Source organism: Lipophrys pholis (genome assembly GCF_963383615.2).
Source record: "Lipophrys pholis genome assembly, chromosome: 16".
NCBI classification, from domain to species: domain Eukaryota; kingdom Metazoa; phylum Chordata; class Actinopteri; order Blenniiformes; family Blenniidae; genus Lipophrys; species Lipophrys pholis.
The window spans coordinates 17,243,015-17,267,906 of record NC_137634.1 but is presented as its reverse complement, the minus strand read 5'-3'; the positions used below and the strand labels follow the sequence as shown (position 1 = coordinate 17,267,906).

The window sequence follows — 24,892 nt, the reverse complement described above, 5'->3', positions numbered from 1 at the left end:
GCATACCTATATAATTCCAGCCTCAACTGCAGTTATGGAAAACAAATCTCTTCACAGTGGAGAAGGAGCTTATACAGTGCGTGTGTCCTAATTAGTAGTGTGTTTCACAAATCGTAAATATTGTGGAACCACAGCGAGTAAAAAAAACATGAATATAGCCTTCAGCTAACATACATGGGGTAAAATATATGCACATATTATTAAATACATACAAATCTCAAATTGATTATGAATATCTTACGTATCAAAGTACTGCCTGTTGTATTGAACACCAATAAAAAGAAAACTACTCAATAATAAACTATTATAAAACTATTATGGCTTACATTTTTACCCTAATAAATGCAAGTTGCTGAAACAGCAACCTGACAACATAATTAAGTTAAGAAGGACAATCAGAAATAACAAGTTTAGGAAACATAAAAAAATAAAAAAATCTGTCTGCCTTCCTTTGCTCTTGTTTTTATAGCTCCTAAAACCACCCCCAGTTATTCTTCTGCTATCTTCCTACTCTGGTGAATTCCTTCCACCACTGGTGCGCCACTAATTTGTAGACTTGATGACCCAGAGTCAATCATGAAGATTTACTGAAATAAATAAGCCAGCATGCACACACAGGAGCTTTCACGGCCATTACTGTTTATCTTTGTTGTGCTGCTTGCATGCTGATCTCTGCAAGATCCACAAAGTCTCCAACAAAGTTGCTGCTTCTAATTCAGCCTTTTAGGTTGAGGGGAGTAAACGCAGAAAATGCTGCAGAGTTTCAACAAGTTTAATTCAAGCAGTCAACCCTTTGAGTGAGCTTCCAGCTTTCTACTTTTTGATAATGGCCTCTCAGAGTGGAACCGAAAACGCTCTGACTTTGTCTCCGTGTCGACTGTGGAAACACTGCTACGGTACACGCGAGCCGCAGCCATAGTAAATAGTTCTTCTACACTTGTGCGAGTAGACAGAAAATAACAACGTTTGCCTCCAGAGTGTGATGACTCCCAGTCCTCATTCTCCTGGGACTTGGTCGTTTTTTATAATTGACAGTCACTCGTAATAGTATTCCAACTTTGCCGTCTGTGTACGAATGTCTGTGCACTCGCCACCGTTAATGTGTATAGTGCAATGTTCTCTGCGAGCACGCCTGTGTGGCTTCATTACAAATACAAACAACAGCACCCACTGATGAAAACATCATTTTCAGTGTGTCTGCCATTTCAATGTGATCATTTTCAAAAACGTTGCCATGTAAACAGAAAACTTTTCTGAAACTAAAAGTGAAATGCAAAAACTATGCATTTTTACTTGAAACATTGCCGTGTAAACAGGGCGTCACTGAAAATAGCTTTAGAGGCATTGCCTTAGTCCGTTCAATATAGCTATGATGAGAAGAGCAGTTTTTGAACTATCTATTTCACCACAAATCCAATGTTGCGAGAGCTATGTTCAAGCCTCTGGGGACTTTGAGCATGTTCAATGTCCAACCGCTGGATGTCTAACCGACCAGCATGTCCATGTGCTGCAAATTTCTTTGCCACCTGGGCCACCTGGGCCTGTACTCGGTGACCTGCGTCAGTTAGGTTCTACTGTTAAGGGTGTCAAACATTGACAAAAACAGCCCATCTGAGTGTCTATCTTGACCTCTGGGATAATTTTACAAAGCAATGTTTTTGTGAAAGTAGTGGACACAACATTGAAACCGCTGTGGAGATTAGTTTTGCGAAAGAGAAAGGTAGCCAATCGAGATCCAGCATTAGCATTAGCGTCAATGTCACATTGTGCGAGTGGATTTGTGAGAACATGCAGAAATTGTTTACATTGAGAAGTGTTGGACTTTTGTGAGTGTTTACCTGAATAAAAACACTGAAAAGATGATACATAGAAATCAATCTCAAGAAGAAGTCAATCCACTTTGGGAATTTAAATAGAAAAGTTTTATTTCATTGTATTTTACGCAAGTAAATATCTTCAAAATTGGATTATGTTGTCAATAATGATAGTGCACTTTTTTTTCTTTAAAGATTTCAACAAAAGTTTTCAAAAAAAAAAAAAAAATGTCATCATTTAACAGTATTTGTGGTATAATTTGTCCTAAAACTATATGGGCTGGACAACCCTTCTACAATATTTCTGTTCACCACCTGAAACAAAGAAAGGAAGGTATTATAAAAAAGAAATTATAAAAAAAACCATCCGTTATCTCAGCCTCACATTACAAGGTTGCTAACCACATACAATGTTCATGCAGTCCATGTATCACTGCAGGGCAGATTTATATACTACACATATTCCCACAAAGGAGCTGTGACCCTGGGTGACCACGTATATTACATCTGCAAGCTACAGATATCGCTCAATAAGCCTGCTCACTTATCAGTTTCAATGCTAATGCACTGTTTGTCTTTAACCGCACAGTTAATGTGAATCACCTCGGCTCCTGGCGTCTGTGCAGCGGCGTCTGCGAGGCAAATCCGTGCACATTTATTATAGTGTAATTACAGTGGATCTCATTTGGATGCGAAAGGGCACGTGGATGAGACGGCCCCTCCCACACAACGCTGACAGTGTAATAAATGTTAGGAGATGGATCCCTGTGAAACTATACGCAAATAGAAAAATACTGAGCTGATTTAGCGCCATTAAGTGGTTATCTCCATCCTGCAATATGCAATATGACAAGAAAATGTTGATTATTCTGTGGCACAAAGGGGAAGGTTGTTCTTCCTTTTTTGTCTGTTTTTTTTGCAAGGAAAAATCTCTAAATACAGTGTGTGTGTGTGTATATACACACACACACACACACATATATATATATATATATATATATATATATATATATATATATATCCATTAGGGTACTCTTCTGCACTATCAGCTCACAGTACACATTTCTTCCATACATTTTCTATAATTTTAACCACACATGGATCCTAATTCAAAGATAAATCTGATTAATTAAGAAATGAAAATCCCTCCCTTGGTTGCACTGATTGGATTAGTATACGATCTAAATGTCCACGACACAAATGGAAATGTGATTGCTACCAACCAGCAATTACCAGTAGTCTGTGAAAATGCATACGTAAGAATTGACATTGACATTGTTCCTCAAATTTAATCACAAATCCATACTCTTGAAGGAAGAAATAGGCGTTCAAAAAGAATTAAGTGCCAAGAAGTGCCAAGGAGGGAATCAGGAAAAGTCTACGATCTTACTGTGCCTGCAGAGGGTAAAATAAGTGGGAGCAAATAGATCGATAAAAATGTAATCATCTCAGGAGTATTCTCCAAGCATATTTTCCTCAATTCAGTTTGTGATAAAAAAAAAGAAAAAGAAAATAGAAATATAGATTTTGTGGCTGTAGAACAGGGCTTGTAGACTGGTTTAGTTGTCAGAGTGTATATGTTAAAAAAGGCAACAACGACACCTGGAAGAAAATCATAATCAGCTCTCCAAAATAGCACGTTCAGTGACTGGAAGAACAAAAGTGAAGCTGGAGCTGTTAAAAATGGCCAAAGGGTAGTCGATCTAGCATCAAAGTTAAAGAACAGAGACATATCATAAATAAGGGGAAACCATGAAAACAAAGGCCAGAGTGCCGAGTCAGCTATTGAAGCTGAAAAGCATCTCCACAATATCTTATTTGAAATTCTCGCCTGAGATCAAACATTTAGCTTGACAACTTCAACGAGGGAAAATAAAACACCTTCTCACTCCATTTTGGCTCATTATTTGCTTCGCATTTTCCAAGCTTATGTCCATATTGTATATTTCCACCCTGCTAAACACACCTGTGATTCCTGGCTGCTTGGTTTCCCAGACCACACAATGGAGAGAGCACAGATCGCAACCCAGGAAAACACACAGGTACACACCCGCACACACAGATATGCAAAGTTGCACACAACTGAGCATTATCCAGAACACCAGATGTGCCATTCAAATATAATTGTTCCCCCCTTGGTGCTGGCTTTTTGCAGCCCAACAGTTAACCTTGAGCATCATCTGATCAATAGCTTGTGTTATTGGTCCCAGCCCACTTCTTCGACTCCTTGTCAAACATAAAATCCATTGATGAACTCTGCATAAAAAAAAAATGAAAGCCTGCTTGTGGACCTCTCTGCCCATCTGGAAGGTGTAACCAAATAATAGCAGGTTGCTTCCCACTAAAACCAGTCATTGGGAGGTTAAATTAATGGTGAGGCTTAATGGACCTGCACAAGTTGAAGGTAAAGACTTTGAAATGGCCACCTGCCATAGCTAAATACTGGATTCATCAACTATATTGGAGGTTATTGCTGTTTTGGATTCAGACCTTGGATATTTCAAAGCAGGTTGAAGCAACATATGGAAGGGAAAAAGATGAGAGGAATATAAAAAGGGGGTTTGGAAACAACAATTCCAGCAGATTGACGCAGCATCATGATAATAGGATGCTGATGCCTCAGAAACATTAGTGATGGAGTAGTGATCATTGATCTTAATAAGGCAGAACCTGTCAATGCGCTCAGCTGCAGCCCAGTCTAAACCCCGAAGGCCATTATAGATGATCCAGATGCTATAATCAAGGCTGGGTCACATGCACTGCTGTGTAATTATCTTTTTTCTTTTTTTTTTATGGACTGAAATACTTTAAAGTCTATGGCCACAGTGGAGAGGTGAAAGGCCAGCAGAGTTTATATAGTGGAGACGGCGAGCTGCGATTATATGCACTGGAAACTAATTAACTCATAAGATACTGAATCATATTGTTGCAGAAATAAAGGCAGGAAGGGTATACATGCTGTATCGTCTTGTCCTCAGTAACATCTATTCATATTTCTAATATCTCCTGATAATGGCAAAATACATGTGTACAACAAGCGTGGCGAACATGGCTCCTCAGTGTCACTATTTTTGTCAAAATGACAACAAAATCAAAGTATTCCCCGAACTAAAGCAGTGCCAAGCCCAGAAAAACAAACAAACCAAAAAAATCCCAACATATTATGTAATAGTGTCGAGGCATCAGCAATTAAAGTTTGAAGCATCAGTCATTGATCTTTTAGATAAAATGATGCATTTCGCAGTGATTTTAGTTATGTGCACACTTTAGGTTGTGACTTGTGTCTTCACATCCTGATCGATTCAACATAAAAACCACAATTTTGAGCAAACGAGTAAGAGTGAGGCCAACAATTGGTGACTTGTGTTGTCTAAAATGGATTGCTTGGCAAAGTGTGTGCAAAACTTCTTAAGGTTTGAACGCAAGTAACATATAGATATACCTGGAGTATGACAAATTAGATTTTTGACAGAAATACCAAACCTGATATGAAAAAGGATGGAAAACAGAAACTTACGGAAAGCTGTGTAGAACTCGTGCAGGCTGAGGTGACCATCATTGTTGTAATCATCATATCGGAGCAGGTCTTGCATGGTGCACTCCAACAGACTGTCCTCCAGGTGCTCCTTCATGGAAATCTGACACACAACACAGAACATATTACCGTATTGGTCTGAGCAAAGTGAGCTGGTCTTATAAAGGAAAAAAAAAGAAGATCTTGTTTATTAAATGAAAATAAACATAATCAAATATAGTTTGTTATCTACAAAGAACTAAAAGTATCCCAAACATCTAGATAATGGTAACCTGTGATCACCTGGAGAAAAGTGACTCAAAAGTAGGGTAAATCAATCAGCTCCAAGGAGTTATGATGGTAAATTTAATCTGATGGTGATCAATGCAGCTGGGACTTATAATGACTGTGAAACTGCTAAAACGACACTGTGTCTCTGAGGGTCACATAAGAAGATGGCAAGCAGAAGAACCGTCTGAAAAACACAATCACAAGAGATTGTAACGTGGTCCTCAAAGTGTTTACAGACAGAGACAGGAGAGGGAATGATTACTGGGCGAGAAACGTAAAGACGGACTGAACATAACCAGAGCTGTTATTCAGCTGAAGGCGCGGAGAGCCTCTGAGGAGCTCAACATCCCTGATGCTGAGTTAAAAGCCAGTCTGAGCTGGAGGAGAAGATTCATGAGGTGTAATGGGGCTTTCTTTACGAAGAAGAATTGAACTCCAACTACACAGAGAAGCTGCTGTCTTTACAGTATTGTGTCATCAGTCTGAGAAAAACACACTCAGATCCGCTGGATCGAAAAGGAAGACACAATCAGACCCTGTTGTTTAGAGAGGGAAAAGCACCCAGATTACACTAAATCACAGGAAAAAACACCCAGACCCCCTCAATCAGATAAAACAACACCCAGATCTCCTGAATCAGAGGGAAAAAGATACCTAGAATCCCTGAAGCAGATAAAAAAATGCTGTTTTCAAATGTTGTTATAGATAAATATTCCTATATAAAGGGGGCAACTGATTGTGCGGCATAGTGATGATGAAAATAGTCATTCTATGTCATGTTGCATTTCTCCCTGACAGAACTAAACTTCCTCTGTAAGTTTTCCCGAAGCACAAAACGGCTCCAAAAAGTGGCAGAGGCATCGTCATACATGCAGGGAAAGAGCTGCATGGAGTGCATGTATCCTTACAAATTCTGTCATGTTAAAATGTTTCTTTGTACACACGTGTTCAATCCAACCTGTTTTCCCAAATATGAGCACTGCACTGTAAAAGGGGAGTCATAGATAGAAATTCATTGAGTAATACTTCAGCGTAGCCCGTTGTCAGGGACCGGGCAGTGTCGAGAAAATAGACATATTATTTACCTGATCAATGCAAAACAATATTAAGGACCCACTTTAGAAATAGGCTTTTTCAAAGAGGTCAAAAATAAGAACCTTACTCAAAATAGTAGAAAACGCAACATGGCCTGATTCATTAAAATCCTACATAAACCTCTTTTAATTTCATGTCACTTAAATAGATTTTTTTTTTTTTCCAGTGATCAACTAAGAATAACACCATGAGTGACATGACAAGCAAAAGGGACTATTCAAAAGAGGGTTTGCTTTAGGCGTCGTTTACATGTAAACAATCTTCTGGAAACGGACTCGTCGTTGTGTTCGCTTGCTTGCATTCGCCATGCAGTGATTGGATGTTGTCGCCCAAAAATGCTGTGGATTTGGACATTTTGGTGAAGGATTTGTTAAATACATCAGGGCATTGCAGCAAATAAATTGTGAATTTGGGGGAAAACAAAAGAAAAGTGAAATGGGGAAACTATCAATCACAAAGCCAAACAGTATTTCACACAGTCTGGTAGTTCCACCAAAATCCATTTTTATGAAGTCAAGCACACTACATGGATAGTGTGTGTTATTTTGCGCATTCTGCGTGCAATATAAAATTTGAGCTTGATTTCATTAATTTTCATATGATTTTAGAGCATCAGTAGATAGTAATAACTGATCAAACTCACCCAATAAAAAGAGATGTGAGAAAACGTAGCGATTTGGCCAAACCAACCGACACTTAAGGACAAAAACTAAACAGGTGACACAGTAAAAAAAAAACAACTGGAGCCTATTTCCCTTTATGCGATGGCAGATGCCAATGAACTGCCGATGAGACTTTAATAGCTCACTGGCCTTTGCCCACGTCTTTCCTCTCCAGGAAGGAGCCCACCACCAGCATGGAAACTCAAAGAAAGAAGCAACATAAGATCCTTTATTTTTTTTTAGCCTAACAATCTAAAAATGTGTGCACTTCATTGAAAAGCTACGTAAAATAAGCAAATTATTACAATAAATTGGATTACATTAATGTGTGGACAGCATCAAACTATGCATTTGTTCCTGTTTAGAGCTCAGATCATTCTGTACTCTTACCAAAAACACAATAAAATAATCGATAAATAGATCAATGTAATGAGAAAAGACCATTTTGTGTAGCATACAAAATATAGTTCCTAAATAAATGAGGAGCCTGAATATAAATGTCATGACACGTGCCATTTTTACCATGCATTTCCACAATTAGAACAAGTTGTTCTTCAAAAGAACAAAAAAAAACTACATAAACAACTGAACCAAAGGAACTGAAAGGATCATTTAGTTTCAAAATGGTGTGTTAAACATGTAGTATGTCATTTTAAAGCTTCCCAGATTGATTTCCATTTTAAGACTATCTCCGCTCTTGCTTCTCTTGCTTCTCTTGCTTCCCTTGCTTCCCTTGCATACTGCACCTGAGTTAATTCAAAGATGTTCCCCTGGGAAGGCACACCACTCTCTCTTCTTATTGTTTGTCATTTATGAGCCCTTTTTTCCCTTATAGCAGCACACTCAGCGTTCTCGAGGGAACCATCTCTGAATAGGTGATGTTAAGCAGTTTTTGGGGAGATAAACAGAAGACTCGGCTTCTGTTCAATAGCTCCAGTCCCACTATATTCCCTTAAAGTTGTTGTTTTTTTTTCCTCAAAAGCACAGCAGTCACTAATAAAACTGTCTCTCAGTGCAGGTTATCTGTGACAAAAGACAGCTCATGCTGAAACGCTGGCTTCTGCTTTCAAAAGTGCCTATTGAGCATTTAAACGGGATGCCTCATCTAATCTTTTTACCCAGTGCTTATATTTTATGTGGAAAGTCTATAAAAATGAAGCATCAATTCTGACCACGTAAAGAACAGAAAACATCCCTGCAAAGTGAATCATTTGCATCGCAGGTTCAGAATGCACTCTGCACAAAACAGGAGCGGGAAGCCACTTGTCAAAACTTTTCTTTAAAAAGGGTAAGTTTAGTTTGATGTGTGCTTGTGTTCGAAAAAATGCAATATTTTATACATATATTTTGATTCATGGATTCATTTTTGAAGCTGCCGTTATGGGGGCGGAGCCAATCACAGCTGGCATGGGGTGAGAAGTATTGTACAGTCCATCACAGTTGCGTGTGCCCGCAGTTAAATCACAGATTAACCTAACAAGCATATTATTGGATTGCGCGAGGGCGCTGGAGTATCCAGAGAAAACCCACATGGAAAAAGGAGAACATGGAAACTCCACACACAAAGGGCTGGAATCAAACTTTGATCTTCTTTTTAAATCATGTGATTTTCCTTAATTGTTGAAAAGAGCACAAATCTTAACATGAAGAGTTTGAACCAGTAGATGTCCGGAACCTTAAACTTAAAAAAACATATACGATTGTTCATGCTATAACAACAAGAAAGTCTGAGCTAAAGTTAAACTGTGAAGATGATTGGCTACACATCCAGGTAGCAGATATATGCTTTAAGAAGTGTGCTTGTAGTTGTGTAGCTGTGACACTTTACATGCACTGTCAGCATTGAGTGGGTGGATCTAATCGTTGACTACATCATCAAATATACTTACATCAGTTAGTTTGTGGTCTAATAGTGGTGCGTACACATTATTTTGTTCTGAGTTGTCCCGTCTTTTAAAAACTTGCTTGTTTCCAACTGGAAACACTGCAAAAAGCTCCTGTAATAATTTCCAGCATTCTGAAGATCAGACTTTCCCTTATATAAACATAAATGCACGAAAGACAATGAGGAAAAGCAAAACCCCCGAGATAAACTACCTTTGAGCATGGTGTACTTCGAGGTTGCTGATACATCTTCCACACTGTGTCTGCAGGCTAGCCTCAGCTGGCACAGAGAGCAGGTCAAAAAGAGACCCTGGCTGTTTGAAGTCCAGCTGTTTTCATTTATGACAGAAATAATGAGTCACAGTAAACTTTATTCATTTTTACTGCATTAGTAATTCAAGATTCTAGCTGTGGCCTGCTAAATGTAGGGGCATTACAGTAATTCAGTCATTTCCAAGATGACAATGCCACACTCCATAGGTCTTTTTTATTTATTCATTACTTTAAGTTTTACTGTTATATTTTCTGCAAAAACAAGACAAACATTCATGTCATCCACCATCACAGACCATTTTTCAATTTACCAAACAAATAGAACAGATCCAGAGTGTATTTTAGCCACCTTAAAGTTAGAAACTAAAGTGAAAGATAAAATATATGACACATCAGGACAATAAAAAACAAAAACAAAACAGAAACAAAGTCCTTGACTGATTGATAAACTGTGTTAGTTCTACTGTAAGTTCTACCCTATGTCTATACTAAATAGAAGCTCATCCTTCTAGTTCCTCTTCCCCAGCAGATCCGGTGCGGGGCACATATGACATGGCAGATTAAAGGATGTGACAAATGTTTTTTCATGTTGCTGCCTTCATCTGACTGCAGTCATGTGCTCCCTGTCACAGACTAATCTTTCCTTGGGCATTTAAATAAAATATTTCAAAACCCAAGTACATGACTTCCCCTTCCAAGACCATCGGCAACAATAGACTGATCCCAAAGCGGGCACAGCCTGGATGGGTGACTGGAGTTCATCTTTGATCCTTAAAAGCATTATCTGAGTGAAAGTGAATTCATGAATTCCTTACAGAATAGAAAAAAGCCTTATCTGAAGATTTCCGGGTGACATGTCATCATCATTAATTCTTCAGGGGTTCTTTTTGATGTAGTTCAGACACAAAAGAAAGGAGTTATGCAATCTCCTCAATCTTATGAGGACAAAACTGTCTGGAATTTAAAATCACACCCAGATAACAAAAGATTAATTACTGGCATGTTTGAGGCTATATTTAGTCACACTTATGAATGTGGAGTACCTAATGAAACCTTTTTTCCCAAGCATCAAACAGTCAGTCTTGCAATTATGCACCATGTTAAAGAATTGCGGTACATTTACATTGAGAGACCATCAAAAAATATGGATTTTACCCTCTCTGTGGCATGATGCAGTGAATACTAGCTTGAACATGCTTCACTGAAATTCTGGCAGGATGTTGGTCACTGAGATCATAGCATTGGCTGGGAGGAGTCTAATTAACACCCATCGCTGATGCCCATTTTCTAACACCAGATGATGCTCGCAATAATTCAATTCCCTCATCGGGGAAATGCCAAAATCAATCTTTTTTGTATTTCCCCTATTGTTTCCCTAGAGGGTCCAGTGGAAAGATAACCTCAGCAAACATTCTTCATTGTGAGAAAAAGATAACTAAATGTTGCAGTCACATGTCCCTCATTCCGCTTTATATGTCGGCCACATGGCACTCAACAACCAGCAGGATCTCTAGTGGACAAACAAATGGTGCACAAATGTGGTGGACTGTCCATCCAAAAGCCCATAAAAACACATATCACTCCAATTTTTACCATCATGGCAACAATAAGCGGACTCTTTTTTTTTTTTCCCCTCTAAACAAATTCAAAGTTTATCTTCAGTATTTTCATGCACAGTCCTATAAAATTTGAGACCAACCTTTTCCAGTTCGTCACTGATCAATCGGCCATCCTGGTTCACATCCAGATACTTAAACATGGTGTCCACCAGCGCTCTCTTCTGCTCCATGTCCCTCTGCTGGCTCTGTCCTCCATCCTTCAGCACTTTTGGTTGCATATCCAGCAGCATGCTCTTCAGTCTGTTGTACTCCGACATGGTGCACGCATTGCCTGCAAGAGTAAACACAGATATGGGAAGGAAGACATTAGATTAGCCGCAATTGTAAGAACCAAAGCCTTTGGATTGTAGCAGTTAATTGGTTTCTGTATGTTTGTGTATTTTATAGTGGGGTGATAGGAAAAACAGGGTAAGAGGAATGGATTATGTGTGTATTTGTACATGCTTTCGTGTGTCCTTGAGTGTTTACTCATTAAAAAAAAAAAAAAAAAAACTTTTTTGTTTGTATAATATATCTGACTGCATTTTGAATCAGGGGGTACTATTAATTACAAGTAATCCTTGAATCCACATGAAAACAAAAGGTAAACATCCTCATTTAGATCCTGTCAAGCTCCTTGTCCTGCTTCGCTATTGGGATTATGGCTCATGTTTCAAACCAAGCCGGGCCTCTCGATCCCGTTTCTCACCTTCTGATGAGGATGCGTGGAGGAAATGAAAGCCTGCAAATTAATCATGGGCAGCCACCGTGCTTATTCTTCACACTTGAAATCAATGATTATGCAAAACACGTCTGTCACATGCTGTGAGGGACTTGATAATAATGAAGGGGAGGCAGACAAGTAAGCACCAGGAACAGAAAGGGGAAATACGTTTTCTCTTCTTTTGCGGTCCTCCTTTGGTGTACTATCACCTGAACCCGGCCCAATGACAGCATGAAGGGGAGTGATGAGATGGTGTGAGGTTATGAGGCTTACGTCAAAGTCAGAGGCATGATGATGTGAGAACAAAGTGCAAAAAAAAAACCTTTCATATGAATAAATCATCAGGGTGACATCTCTCAGGATCAGTGCAGTGCAGGAGACCCCCTTCTGAGAGTGCCTAGAAGTGGATCTTGGTGCCTAATGTCCTCCGACAACTCAACAGCCACAAGAGCTCACAAAGGCAACATCAGGGATATGAAGAGCTTAATAGTGTCAAGAACGTCAGTCACAACAGCTCCAAAGCCGGAGCAGGGTGGGGCTGCTGTCAAAGCCCTTCTACATTTGTACATTTGTTGGTAAAATAGTCCTGCAGCAAAGTCAACAAGTCTCCCACTGTGCTACATGTTAAAGTGCATATTAAAATGCATGCATTATCTTTTTATGTATGTGCATAAATGCACACACAAACAGAAATGTATGCTATGCAAGAAGAAAAAAACTTAAGAATCAATCATGATTAAGTCCTTAAAAACCATTGAATTGATATTTTCCCCATTCATTTCCATGGCCTGATATGACCTTGGCACAATGAGAAGACTCGTCATCATTACTGATGTATGTGCTGAAGAAAACTGGTCTTCTAAGCAAAAAGAGGAGTGTAGAAACTAAAAGGTCATGAACCAAAGGTGGGGATTAGTGGTTAGATCAAACAGCTTGAAATCTTCGCGTGGCAAATAAATTGGAGAGAGAGAGAGAGTTAAATATATTCAGCATCACTAACCTTAACAACAGCAGTTTTAGTTTTTGTATTTATCTTAGAAGTGGAAGATTACAGACGTATGTGGGCTCTTTGAAAAGGTGATGACACATGACCTATTTTATGTTCGAGGAGCTGGATCCCTACCACCAAGCTCCTTTGCAGAACTCTTGGACAAATCTCAAACGATTAGACATTTGTCTCATGTCCCCCCCCCCCCCCCCCCAAATAAAATAAATAAAAATTAAGCCAATAAAATATTTGTCAGTCTTTCAAGATGTTTTGTATGGGCTGTTTGGAGCAGTCTGATATTCAGTTATATCCAGCAGCGGATAATACCAATCTTCAGATCCTGGTCATGAATGCTGAAAATAAATAATTGCCTCAACGAGAGTTTGTACAGAGGGAGTTTTTGCAGTTGACGGCATCATATTGATTTAATGTCTGATTAAGTCAAACAGGCCAGAATATCACGTGTGCATGTCTACTTAAACATCTGCTAATAAAAAACAGGTAAGAAGTAACTGTATCAGGTAATGGTGCTGGGAGGCTGTTCGCCTCATATTTTCGTATTGCATCGGGCCTCCATCTGACCAGGAGTGGCTCGTTGTTGAAACAGCAACTTTTAGGTCATCTATGATTTAATAGATTGCATCCAATGGAGAGTGATGAAATGAGATTATGGCTATAGACCTTAAGTGTATGATAGCCCCTGATCTGTAGTGCTTGGACCTGGTAATCAGGTACATCTATCAAAATGTTTTGCTTGGTTGTGGAGGTCACTCTAGAAAACAGCAAGTCATAAAAAAAAGGACAGAATTAATTCAATAAATCCAATTCATCTGCTGTCCATTTCTTGGAGGAGTCCATGTGGTGTGCTCCATGCCCTCGTGAAGTCACAAGTAAAAGAAGAAAGACACACATCGGCAGCAATTGTTTGTTTTTTTTGTTCTTTTCATACCCCGATGACTCACACACTGACATGACTAAGACAATGTGCACTGTATTCTCCAAGCACGCAGTCGAGTCAAGGTCTTGGCTAAATCCCTGTTCAATGTTATTCCTGTGAGGGGAATGAGGCGTGAGATGGCTCAGACATGAGGGATCATCACCTAACTGTCATCCCCTGTCCCTGTGCTGGAAGGACAGAAATAAATTAACACCCACACACTGATTTACATCTTGTCATATATGGTGAGAACGATCCTGTCTTTGCTCAGACTTGCTCAGCCTCTGCCCGAGTCTTTACAGCAGGAGAGAGAGAGAAAAAAAAAAAGAAGAGAAAAGATATATATTTTGCATTAGAAGTTGGACCAATGTTGCAGAGGCTGATTACATTCATAAACTATTCTAATGACCTTCTCACCTCTCCAGACACAAATAGATTTTATTTGTGGAGATAAAAGTGAATGTTCCAGCTGGATGTTACAGTGAATCACGCTCTCTTTCTCTGCTGTCGAGAGCGTCCTTTGATTCAGTCTCTCTCATTCTGCTGAGTGCAGCAGCTGCAGCAGTGGCAGAGAAATATCTGTCTGTATTACAGTGCATCCACCCCTGACTCTAACACAGTTTTATTGTTCTAGAGGGACTGAGACTCTCTTTATTGCCTGATTGAAATGTTAGCTACTTAAGTGAGTGATCCGGAGCTGCTCGCACCATGGACGCTCAATGTCCCGAAGACTGAGCAACTCTGCGCCGCTCAGAGCATCCTCCAAGCTCTTGCTTTATAAATGCCAGGCGGGGGAAAGCAAACAGAGGCAGAGAGCCGCAGAAGACATTCTATGTCATGCTAAAAGGAGAGAACTGCAGGAGAAGATAACAATCTCATGGATATTTGAAGAGGCACTAGATCTCCAAGGTAAAAAGAAATATAAAAAAAAAAAATAATCAAATGTGCAACTACAAATATTTTAAGCCCACTTTTTTTTCCATTGCATCAGTTTTGCTAAAGGATTTCATAACCTCGACGAACAACGTCAAACATGCACATGCACTCACTTTCCTTACATTTTTGTTAGTTTCAAAACGCTAACCTCAACCTTTCTCTCAGGTGTTCCTGTAATTACTAGGTGCCCATATGTGGTATTGTTTTTAGGTATTTTCTTGAAAGAATGCATTGGGAATCAGGCATGTGTTTAACGGTGAAACATGTTACTTGTTTCTTCATTTTTAATATGCCTCAGGGAGACCCACATTTGTAATATAGACTGGGAAAAGCCGCATCGTGGGTCAGTTAGATGAGGTAGAGGCTGCCATTCTGCACTATCTCTGCTGTATAGTTCCCTATCCGGCTCTTCTCTGGGACCACCTGCTGAGTTTCATCCCGCCTACAGGAACTCACCACCGGCAATACCATCCAGGCTGCACGTGAGGGCCAATTTTAAAGCAGAAATTCAGCTGTTATCTGCTGCAGAGGCAAACTACCCCGTGGAGACTGAGAAAAGTATGATGCACTTGGTCAAAGGGCATCAGAGTGCTCCTGCCACAGGAGGAAGAATCTCCAAAGAACATGATGGGAAAAAGAAGAAAGAAAGAAAATAGCTGTGATAATCTACCGACATGCAGAAAGCAGAATCATAGAAGAGAAAGATAATATTTGTTTAAAGCTGCTAAAACATCACAGATACTGTAGTTACATGTTAACGCTAATACAGTATTACTTACAGTTGGCATAAGGAGGAATGCATTATTATTTTACTTGTGTACAAATGTGAATGGTAATGAGCTTAATGAGAACTGTGCTACTTTCTAGTATAGTTAAAAATGCATTGCTACTAAGTATAAAATCTAGTACTCATAACGCACATTTCCCTTAATTTTCAATGTGACACTAGAAATGATAGGCGTGCTTATAGAAACAAAAGTAACTTATTTGTTGCTTACATTTTCTCTTAAGTCAAAATAATTCTGTTCAAACCTTTCCGCATTCATATATACAGTATGTTTTTAGATGCGTATGAATCAAACGTCTCCCTTGTACTCGTTGGCCGGGTTCTTGGCTCGGGCTGGAAGACAGAGCAAAGGAAGGGAAATCTAAGGTATCAATCTGTCAGATGATGAAACCTCCCAACAATGTCCTCTGGAATGTAAAACTGCTCGGTGTTAAATTTATGTCTGCCCGACCTCCTCCGGCTGAAATGATGGGATTATTTACTGCGATGCCGTCTGTGTGCTTCTAATATGCACAAGTGATGGACCTCCCTTCCAGATAATTATGGACATGATGGACACTCTTTGCTCCTGGGGGCAACAAGGTCTACTCGAGCAGAGCCAATCTTCCAAGGGTGACACCAGTCACAGGAGAGCCCCATGTTGCATAATCGCTGTTGGTAGCTGTTTAAATCGGCTTACTGTGAGCTTCATAGTCTATCCACCATTTCTTCTGTGACACTTGTGAGAGAAAACTTAGACTAATTAGGGGTTACAGTTCAGACTGATGATGAGAGACAAGGAATATCATTAATTGTGGCATTGTTTTGTTGTGTTTTTTAGATTTTTTTTTTTTTTTTTTGTTTTGTTTTGTTTGTTTTGTTACTTTAGCCTATTCATTTTCTTGGTCATTTAAAGTGAAAACTATTTTTGTTGGTGTTTGTATGTTCTATGTGTTCTATGACCATAAATCAACAGATCGGTTTATTGATTGATTGATACATATTTGTCTTTAAGGAGAAACATATCAGTGTTTTGACCTTTGACTATTAGGTGCACAATAAAACAACTTTAGGATTTTTAAAAAATTTTCCAACATGTTTTAATAGGCTTTTGTGAGTGGCGTGTGGAGAAAAAAACAACCTTTTTTATAGTCTACAGATCCATATGTAGCAGTGACTCATTGGTAGGACTGACTTTAAGGGCCTATTACAACTCATGAACTCATATAAACGTGACTATCAGCACATTGTCTATGTGAAGCAGCAGCAAAACAAACGTTTGCTTCACATTACCTGCAATAAACCCATTTAATGTCCTGTGAATTATCCTGGATGAGCAGGTAATAGAAATCTACCACAGGAAAGGCAGACTCCACAGTAAGGGAATTAACTATTGATGTATTTGCCTTTAACGTCTACTTCATCAAATGATAAAAGCCTCCAGAACTATCGGTGGACAACAAGACCGTATATCTTAGATTTAATGAGAAATCCAGCCAGCACATTATGTCGCTTCATTAAATAGATCGCAATTATCTTGTTTGAGTATGTTGCATTCAAAGTTAGCTTCGTTAGTTTAAAGTTTAGCTGGTTAATGTCACCAAAGTAACCATATGTTTGAGGAATCAACATGTATGAAGGCCTGAACGGATGTGATGAAGGCTGAATTGTTCCAGTCAGGTGACATGCTCAGTCTTTTTCGAGGCAGCAGGTTTGCAAATCTATAACGTGGTCTTATAATGAACTAATTGTGATTCTTTGGAGTTGTTGTGCTGTTCTGATCACTAGCAGCACAAACTCGAAACCTATCTAAAAGGATTTGTGACTTAGAAAGTCTGTTCAAGCTCAATGCCTCATCAGGTGGGAGCTATTACACCAGCATGGAAGAAGACCAACACATCAGGCAAGGGTGGTCACACCTAACAGCGTTTCTATTACAACAAATTACAGATGCATCCGACAGAGAGAAATGTGCTTTTGAAGGTGTTCCGCTGGTATGTGAGATATTTTGCAGGGAGTGTAATACATTAAAAAAAAAAATTTAAAAAGTATTTTTGTGAATATAAAACCATAGCACAAAACACCAGTCATTATTCAAAAACAGCTTGCACAGCATTCGTTTACACCAAACAGCAGGAGGGGATTCTGGAGGTGGAGGGGATATGCAGCAGCAGATCAGCGTGAATGATCAGTGGGGCTTCTACAGTAAAGTTTAGAAAGACCACACTGACTGTTGTGTGTGAAACATTGGTGATCAGGAGTGTCCGCTGATAGGATCAATTGTGAGTCATCACAGTTGACCATGAGCAGCATATCATGGTCAGAGTTGGGGCTCCAGCAAGATTGTTGCTTTCTAAATTAATGTTCCCACACGGGATGGATTTCGAGAACTTTTCAGTGACAGTGTGGGCAATAATCCCACTTCAAGTCAGAAAAAAAAAAAAGTGGGGATGATTTAATGTTAAAAGTGACTCCTACATTTCTTGGCTAACACATATCTCACACTGATTTAAAATGACGCCTCTAGATTTCCTGAGTACAGACATGCTGTCTGCCAGTTTGCTTCACTATACATTTAGCCGAGTGGATCAGTGTGCGCTCAGGAAGCCTTATCAGAGTCTGTGCAGCTTGGCACCGACTAAATGAGAAAACCCATTGCAACACCAAAGTTATTGGCAAAGCAGTGAAGGAGAAATAGTACAGTAGCATTCACTCTCTGCGTGCCTGCCTGTCTGCCAGCCTATCGTTTGCAACTGGCTCCTCAAACTGCACATCAGCACTATACGCATCAGGCCTATATCTCGCACTGTCACTCCCAGTGGATTTTACTCTCTTTTATTCCTACTGTATATGCTTACATTGGAGCCAATCAGCCGGAGGAAAAGTGTGAATTTCGGAGACATGTAAAGTTTAGTTTTTGAGGTCCACTGAAAGTGTCTTTTAGTTTTAGCATGCTCTCGAATCAGCCAAATACTTAATTTTTCATTTCAGCATGGCGGCGTGTACAGCTGTTGTGCTTTTTTTTTTTCCTTCTTCTTCTCGGGAACAAAGTTGTGCTTGATCTGTTCTGATTACTTTCTTAATTAGCATAGAGTACGCCACATGGAGGCTGTATTTGGATTTAGTTATGTGAGTTGTAGTTGTTTGTTTTGAAGGAGTTCAATGATTATTTCATTTGGAGTGTACTTGTGCACACTACAAAAACATCTTTATTGCTGGCTTTAGTTTGTTGTGTTGGAATATCCCAGCACTCATGAGTAATGCTTCTTATTGTCTTCTGCATATTGGTTGCAGTGACAGCTGAATCATCCACCCTTCTATCTTCTACTCCTCTTCCTCTAGTTCAGGGTCACGATTTGTCGCTGCAAATCCCTGCTGACTGTAGAAGGAATGATACACCCTGGGCAGGCTACCGGACAATCACCTTATGGGCAATTTCCGAGTTACCAATTAACATTAAAAGCATGTCTTTGAATTGTGGGGAGTCACTGCAAAACCTTTAGGAAAGACTCAAATGTACAATGAGATCATGCAAATTCCACACAGAAAGGTCCCAAAGGGAGTACTCCAACTAGAGGCTGTGTCACTGTGAACTACACCACTGTGCTGCCCACAGCCGAATACTTACAAGTAAAATAACAAAAGCTCCGGAGCTCAGGTGATTGGCATGGACGTGTAGACTGTGAGCTCCTGCATACCAACGGGAAAAACTTCACCAAAACCCGAGAAAAGAATGGCAAAAGGATATAAGGTAACCGAACGTAAAAGAGGGTACGCCGATATCTGACGCTAACATAGCTACCTTCCAAAACGGCGTGGATAGCAGTAGTGAACAGATCCAAGCCCAGCAGAATGGAATAAAAGGTCTTGGACCTGAAAATGACCTCACAACTCAAAGGAGACATGAGCTGAACTCAAAGAAGGTCCAGACGGAATGACATGCGGGAAAATGACACGCAGGAGGGAGCAGAAGCAAAAAGCGGCTCGGTGGCAGAGTATCTGGGAAAAAATAAATAAATAAATAAATCACACATTTTGTCCAATGGCTTTCTATCAGATGCACCTTTACTCTTTTGTTAAGACAGGGGGAAGTTTACTGTGTTCAAACCCAGGGCACTCATGCGTGGGAGGATTTTTTTTTTTCCTTTCGCAGACAACAGAGTTACACTTTATTTTGGCGTGTTCATCAGCTCAGTCAGGAATCATTGCTACTAACTTTTTTGTAGTGTTATATCATTTCTACATTTTGAAACAAACACACCTTTTTTTAATATATCATTAGGAGTCACTGTAGCAAAGAGTGAAAAGAATTGTTTTAATAGATTGGACAATTCCAACTTTGACTTCCTGACATTGCATTTTATCATACCTGTCAGACAACAGCAGTCCGAACTGACTAAATTAAGATAATCGTTACATAAAATGCTCATCAATATGCAATTTGTTCTTTTGTGTTGCTGTCATCAACAAGATAATTAATGGACTGTAGGTATGATCCACATTTGCATTCTTTTAACCCATAACTTGAGAAATGCAGCATAGTGTGATGACATCCAGTGAAGTGTGCTATTTTCTTCACAGCATTCCATGCCGCACCGACACAAAATGAGGTGTCTCACAAACAGTGAAAACCGAGTCAAACGACAAAACGCAAATTCCTGCAAATCCCACATTTCTCAATATTAACATTTAGTGGCACAACCCTCATTATCCATCCATCTGTTCTCTACACCGACTTTAGGGTTGCCTGGCACTGGAGCCAAAGCCAGCTGACAACGGGCAAAGTTAGGAGCCACTTGGAGAGACTGCCAGTCACACACTAGAATTTAGTGACACCAGTTGGCCTGAAACACATGTTTTTCTTTAAGCTGTGGGAGGAAACCGGTGTAACTGGAGGGAAAAACCCACTTATGCACCAGGAAAGCACTTAAACTTAACAAAGAAAAGTCTTGAACCAAGAGACCTTCTCACTTTGAGACATGCATGCTAACTACCACATCATTGTGCGGCCATGATCCTCGTCATTATTCAGATCATAAAGAGATAACGGCGCCGCGGTGCTTGGATAATGCTGTTGTGTTTCCTGCTTTGCATAGTGTCATGTAACCATCCATCTAATAGTTCAACTCAAACACTAAGTAATCCTATCGGACCTAGACAACTTAGAGCAAACTGAATTTGTTTAGTACAGGGTCAACACCAAAAGCACAAAGAATAATCAGCTCCTCGATGGCACAGACAGAATATAAATACAGTTGCACTTGTACCCTCAGCACTGGTGAAGCGGATTTAGCCCAAGAAAATAATTACCCCGGCCCGGCTCCTGCTAATAGATTGAGACTGGGAACAAGCTTAGCCGTTGATTACATTTTTAGCATCCATCCTCCTCTCTGCCTCACACCTGCAATGTAAGTTACAGTAATCTCAAGGCCTTTCATAGTCCTTGCTGATGCCTGCAAGCTGCTGCCTGACGATCCCATGAGTATACAGAATTTAAATTGCCCGAATGAGGAAACTGGACGAAATGGCCGCCTCTGGCTTTATGTGAAATAACTGAACCACACTAATGACCGGCAACCCTGGAGAAACACCCACCCCTACCTCCTTCAAATACTGTGGCGACCTTGTGGGACAGAAGGAGAAAAAAAGTGGGGAGGTGCACTGAAAGTCGAAATTCACAACTATTTTTCACATCTAGATTGGTGAATTTACTATTTATAGCCCGATGTAACTGTGGTTTTGAATTGAAAACGTGAGAATGGCTCTCTCAAATAAGATAGCTGATCTAACCTCAATTTTGAAGGCAGTCCTCACAGTCCTTTATTTTTATTTATTTGTTATTATTCATTATTAATGTAAATTCACAGATTTTAGCAATATAACTCTCAGATAATACACCCCAAACATCTGAAGGCATAAGAAGTGTTGCTAATATCAGAATAAAGATTAATAATAAATTAAATATTGAAAGCTCCTTTACATTGTACCTCAGTGCTAAATATTTCTTTTCAACAACTTTCAAAGTTATGTTGACAACATGCTTGATAATGCATACTGAATGTTACCTTGAAAACAAGTCTGCATAATAGTTTCCCTTATTTATCAGTTACTCAGTATGCGGGGCAATGCTTGGCTGGCTCAACCTTGGAGTAGGACCCGCTACAAAACATTTGCTTTTGAGCTCCGTCCACCACCCGCTGTGCAATGAGACAATGTCACTTTCAACTTCCCATTCATTTCAGTGAGTTTTGTAAATCAGGACCTGCAACACTGGGACAACTAATACCCACCTGCTGATACAATTGTGGACATGGACAGGTACATTTGAAAGACACACTTTTCAGCAGCACTGAAGTTTAATCATTCTGTGCACAGTTCGTTTCTATTGTTTATAACCCGTGTGTCCTCTGTGCAATTTTATCACTAAGCGATTGCAAATGCGGGCGTTTTCAGTTTGAAGCACAACTCCATGACTCCGCCGTAAGCAGATGATAGAGAAGAAAGAAAAGAAAGTCATTGTTTAGCACTAACAGCAGTGGCGCTATCTTACACTTGGTGCAAAATAGGAGGAATCATATCAAAAAGGTCTTTGTTGTTTTAGTCTGGCATAGCTGCTGGCTGGCTCTGAACTCCAGTCAACTCTTCTTGTTGAACACAGGAGTTTTTCTCAACACATTTGCAGGAGCTGATATTGTATTTGTTGCCTAAATAAGTTTGTCCATTCATCCATCTTTCATACCACTCTATCCTCTTCAGGGCTGTGGAACAGTGGAGCCAAACAAAGCTAACTATGAGAGAGGACAGGATACACCCTGGACAGGTCACCAGTCTATCGGAGGGCAAACACACAGAGACAGACAACCGCACACAAAACCACACACACTCATACCTTTGGGCAAATTAGGGATATTGATTAACTCACAGTCTGGGTTTTTTGAATGTCGGAGGCACTTGGAGAAAACCCATGCGTATGAGGGAAACTTGTAAACTCCAAACAGAAAGGCCCAGCCAGTATTTGAAGTCATGACCTTTTTGCTCTCAGGCAAGACCATTATCTAAAGCGCCGCTGTGCAGCCCAGTTTGTCTTTCTTGGAAATATTTACTGGAGGATCTCAATGTCTCAACATCTCCAAAGTAGTCAGCTAATTGGTTAACTATCCACCCTCTTATGAATCAGCACCAGAAATATTAGTCAGTTAGGCCCCATTTACACAATTCCACCGAAAACACCGTTTTTTTTTGTTGTTGTTTCAGAAATGCTTTGTTCACACAGTAACATTTCAAAAATGATGCCCATTTACATGGAAATAACAGAAATGTTGAAAAATGTACTTTTCATGTTGGGCCACTAGTGGGTGCAGGTGTTGCACTGAAGCAGAATCCCCCCCCCCCCCATTTACATGGAGACGGAGTTGGAGCGCTTTCGAAAAATTCCAGCTTGGAAGCTTTTCAAAAAGTTGTGTTTTCAGTGCCTCTGAGCACCTCTGTCGTGAAAACAGACCCCAAAAGACAATAAAAGTTTGAAGTTTTCACTTGAAAACATGTCAACAAGTGCTCGGTCTATAAATGAGGCACCATCCATGTCATGTAGTAGCTCACAACTGAGTAGAGTGACAGCGCTCAAATAATGAAAAAAAAAAAGACTGTCACACCATGCCACTGAAGTAGTGCACAACCATGTCAACCCATGCATTTGTATACTGTAACCTAACAGAGGGTAATTTGAGATTGTTTAAGCTCCTCGGTCTGAGAAGAAAACATTATAATGACATAACAATAATGATCCAGTAAAAAAAATCCTCTACCTAATTTAGATAAAGGTAAGAGCTGTGCCAGGATGCTAAATGATAACCTCTGAAGTTCTACAAGCCACAAAGAGCCGTAAACTTGAGAAATATTTTAAAATCAATATGTTTGTTGAAGATTGTACTGAGCAGCTTCAGATTGCTTTCAATACCGACAATATAGTCTGGGAAAATGTTCAGAATGCTTGACTATAAATTGTGCAATGGTTTTCTGAGTGCATTTTTTATTCATTTTTTTTGTAGATTAGTAGACTAGTCCTAATTCAAATTTCGAGTTAGTCCAGATGAATTAGTCATCAGGAAGTGGTAACATCAGTACTTACTCATCCCTCCTTAATCCGGAATCCCTGCTGTCACTTTCACTACTGCCTGTCCAGAACCTGCCTTCATTAAAGAAATGTGCCAAGGTGTAAGCACACCTGAGCTCTTTAAAGGATAATGATCCAATAGGTTTATATGATGATACATTATAAACACACCAATAACGACGGAAGGCTTAAGTGAATATGGAAACGTCTTCAATTTATAACTTTACTATGTTCTTTAACTATTCACAGTGGTGGTGTCGCACTGCGGGAACCTTTCAAGAAGATCTCAGGATGATGAACATGGAGGAAATAATGAGTTGTAATCTTGCATGCCTTCACAGTTCCACGGAGCACAAAGTTGGCAGGTTTGATGAAATGTTCCACACATGTACTGTATGTGGAGATCAATGCTGCATAATAGTGACACTTAGAAACAACAAAAGAGGAACCGGAGGAAGAGCATGTGCTGGCGTCAGTTCATTCTTCGCTTTTATCTGAGAGTTTCGCTTTCATCTAAATTCTGTCTGTGGATGTATGCCTTAAGAAGAATTCATTTTCATACTTTTCTCTTTTCGAAAGGTCAAAATTTTGCATCAGTGGCAAAGGCTGAAGCTTTTTGCGTGGGAATCTCTCTTTGACAGGAGATTCAGCCTATTTTTTCTGGTTTCTAGGAAGCAGCTTTATCACTTAACCACACATCAACTGCAGCCGGGAGTGCAGAGATGACACTTCAGTGGAATATCTTTTATAATAGTAGCTTCCCGGCATTTATTTTTTCCTTAGAGTGAAGATGCATGTTTTACTGTATGGAATCATTACTTTGAAACTAAATAGGAAATATATACTGCAATCAGTAAAGAGAATGCTGCAATAAACACGTGAATAAAAATCCTGAGTGTATAATTGTATTTATTATACTAGTGATCATGCAAGGCATAAACCAATAGCATGAAGGGAAATTAATTTAGTCTGTGAGGTATTCCCGAGAGGCCAGATGAATTTCCGGGTGATATTCAAGTGAACAATCATGCCATAGCAATGGTGTATTCATTACCATCAGCTGAAGCAAACATATGGAGCTAATTTCAACTTTTATGACAGTCCTCAATTATAATGAGCACGTCTCCCCCCTGAGCTAATGAGACACAATGCAATCAGTTCATAACATGGTCTTTCATTTTCTTCACAGTGAGTAAAGTAGTCATTCATGTGTTGGTACATGTGATTCAGTGGGATGTTGGAAACAGCTTGAAATTGGAGAATTTGCACTGCAAATGTTGGATGTTAAACACCGTTT

The 24,892-nt window shown here is 39.6% G+C and overlaps 1 protein-coding gene across 3 annotated transcripts in view; it reads right to left on the bottom strand.

Moving 5' to 3' along the window:
• fstl4 (follistatin-like 4) overlaps nucleotides 1–24,892 on the bottom strand; it is a 209,627-nt gene that overhangs the window by 64,117 nt on the left and 120,618 nt on the right. For all 3 annotated transcript variants that reach the window (XM_080483999.1, XM_080484000.1, XM_080484001.1), the window contains 2 exons: nucleotides 11,233–11,423; nucleotides 5,332–5,452 (listed from right to left, as the gene is read on the bottom strand). In XM_080483999.1, the coding sequence (XP_080340125.1) occupies nucleotides 5,332–5,452; nucleotides 11,233–11,423 (312 nt within the window). The remainder of the gene's footprint in view (nucleotides 1–5,331; nucleotides 5,453–11,232; nucleotides 11,424–24,892) is intronic.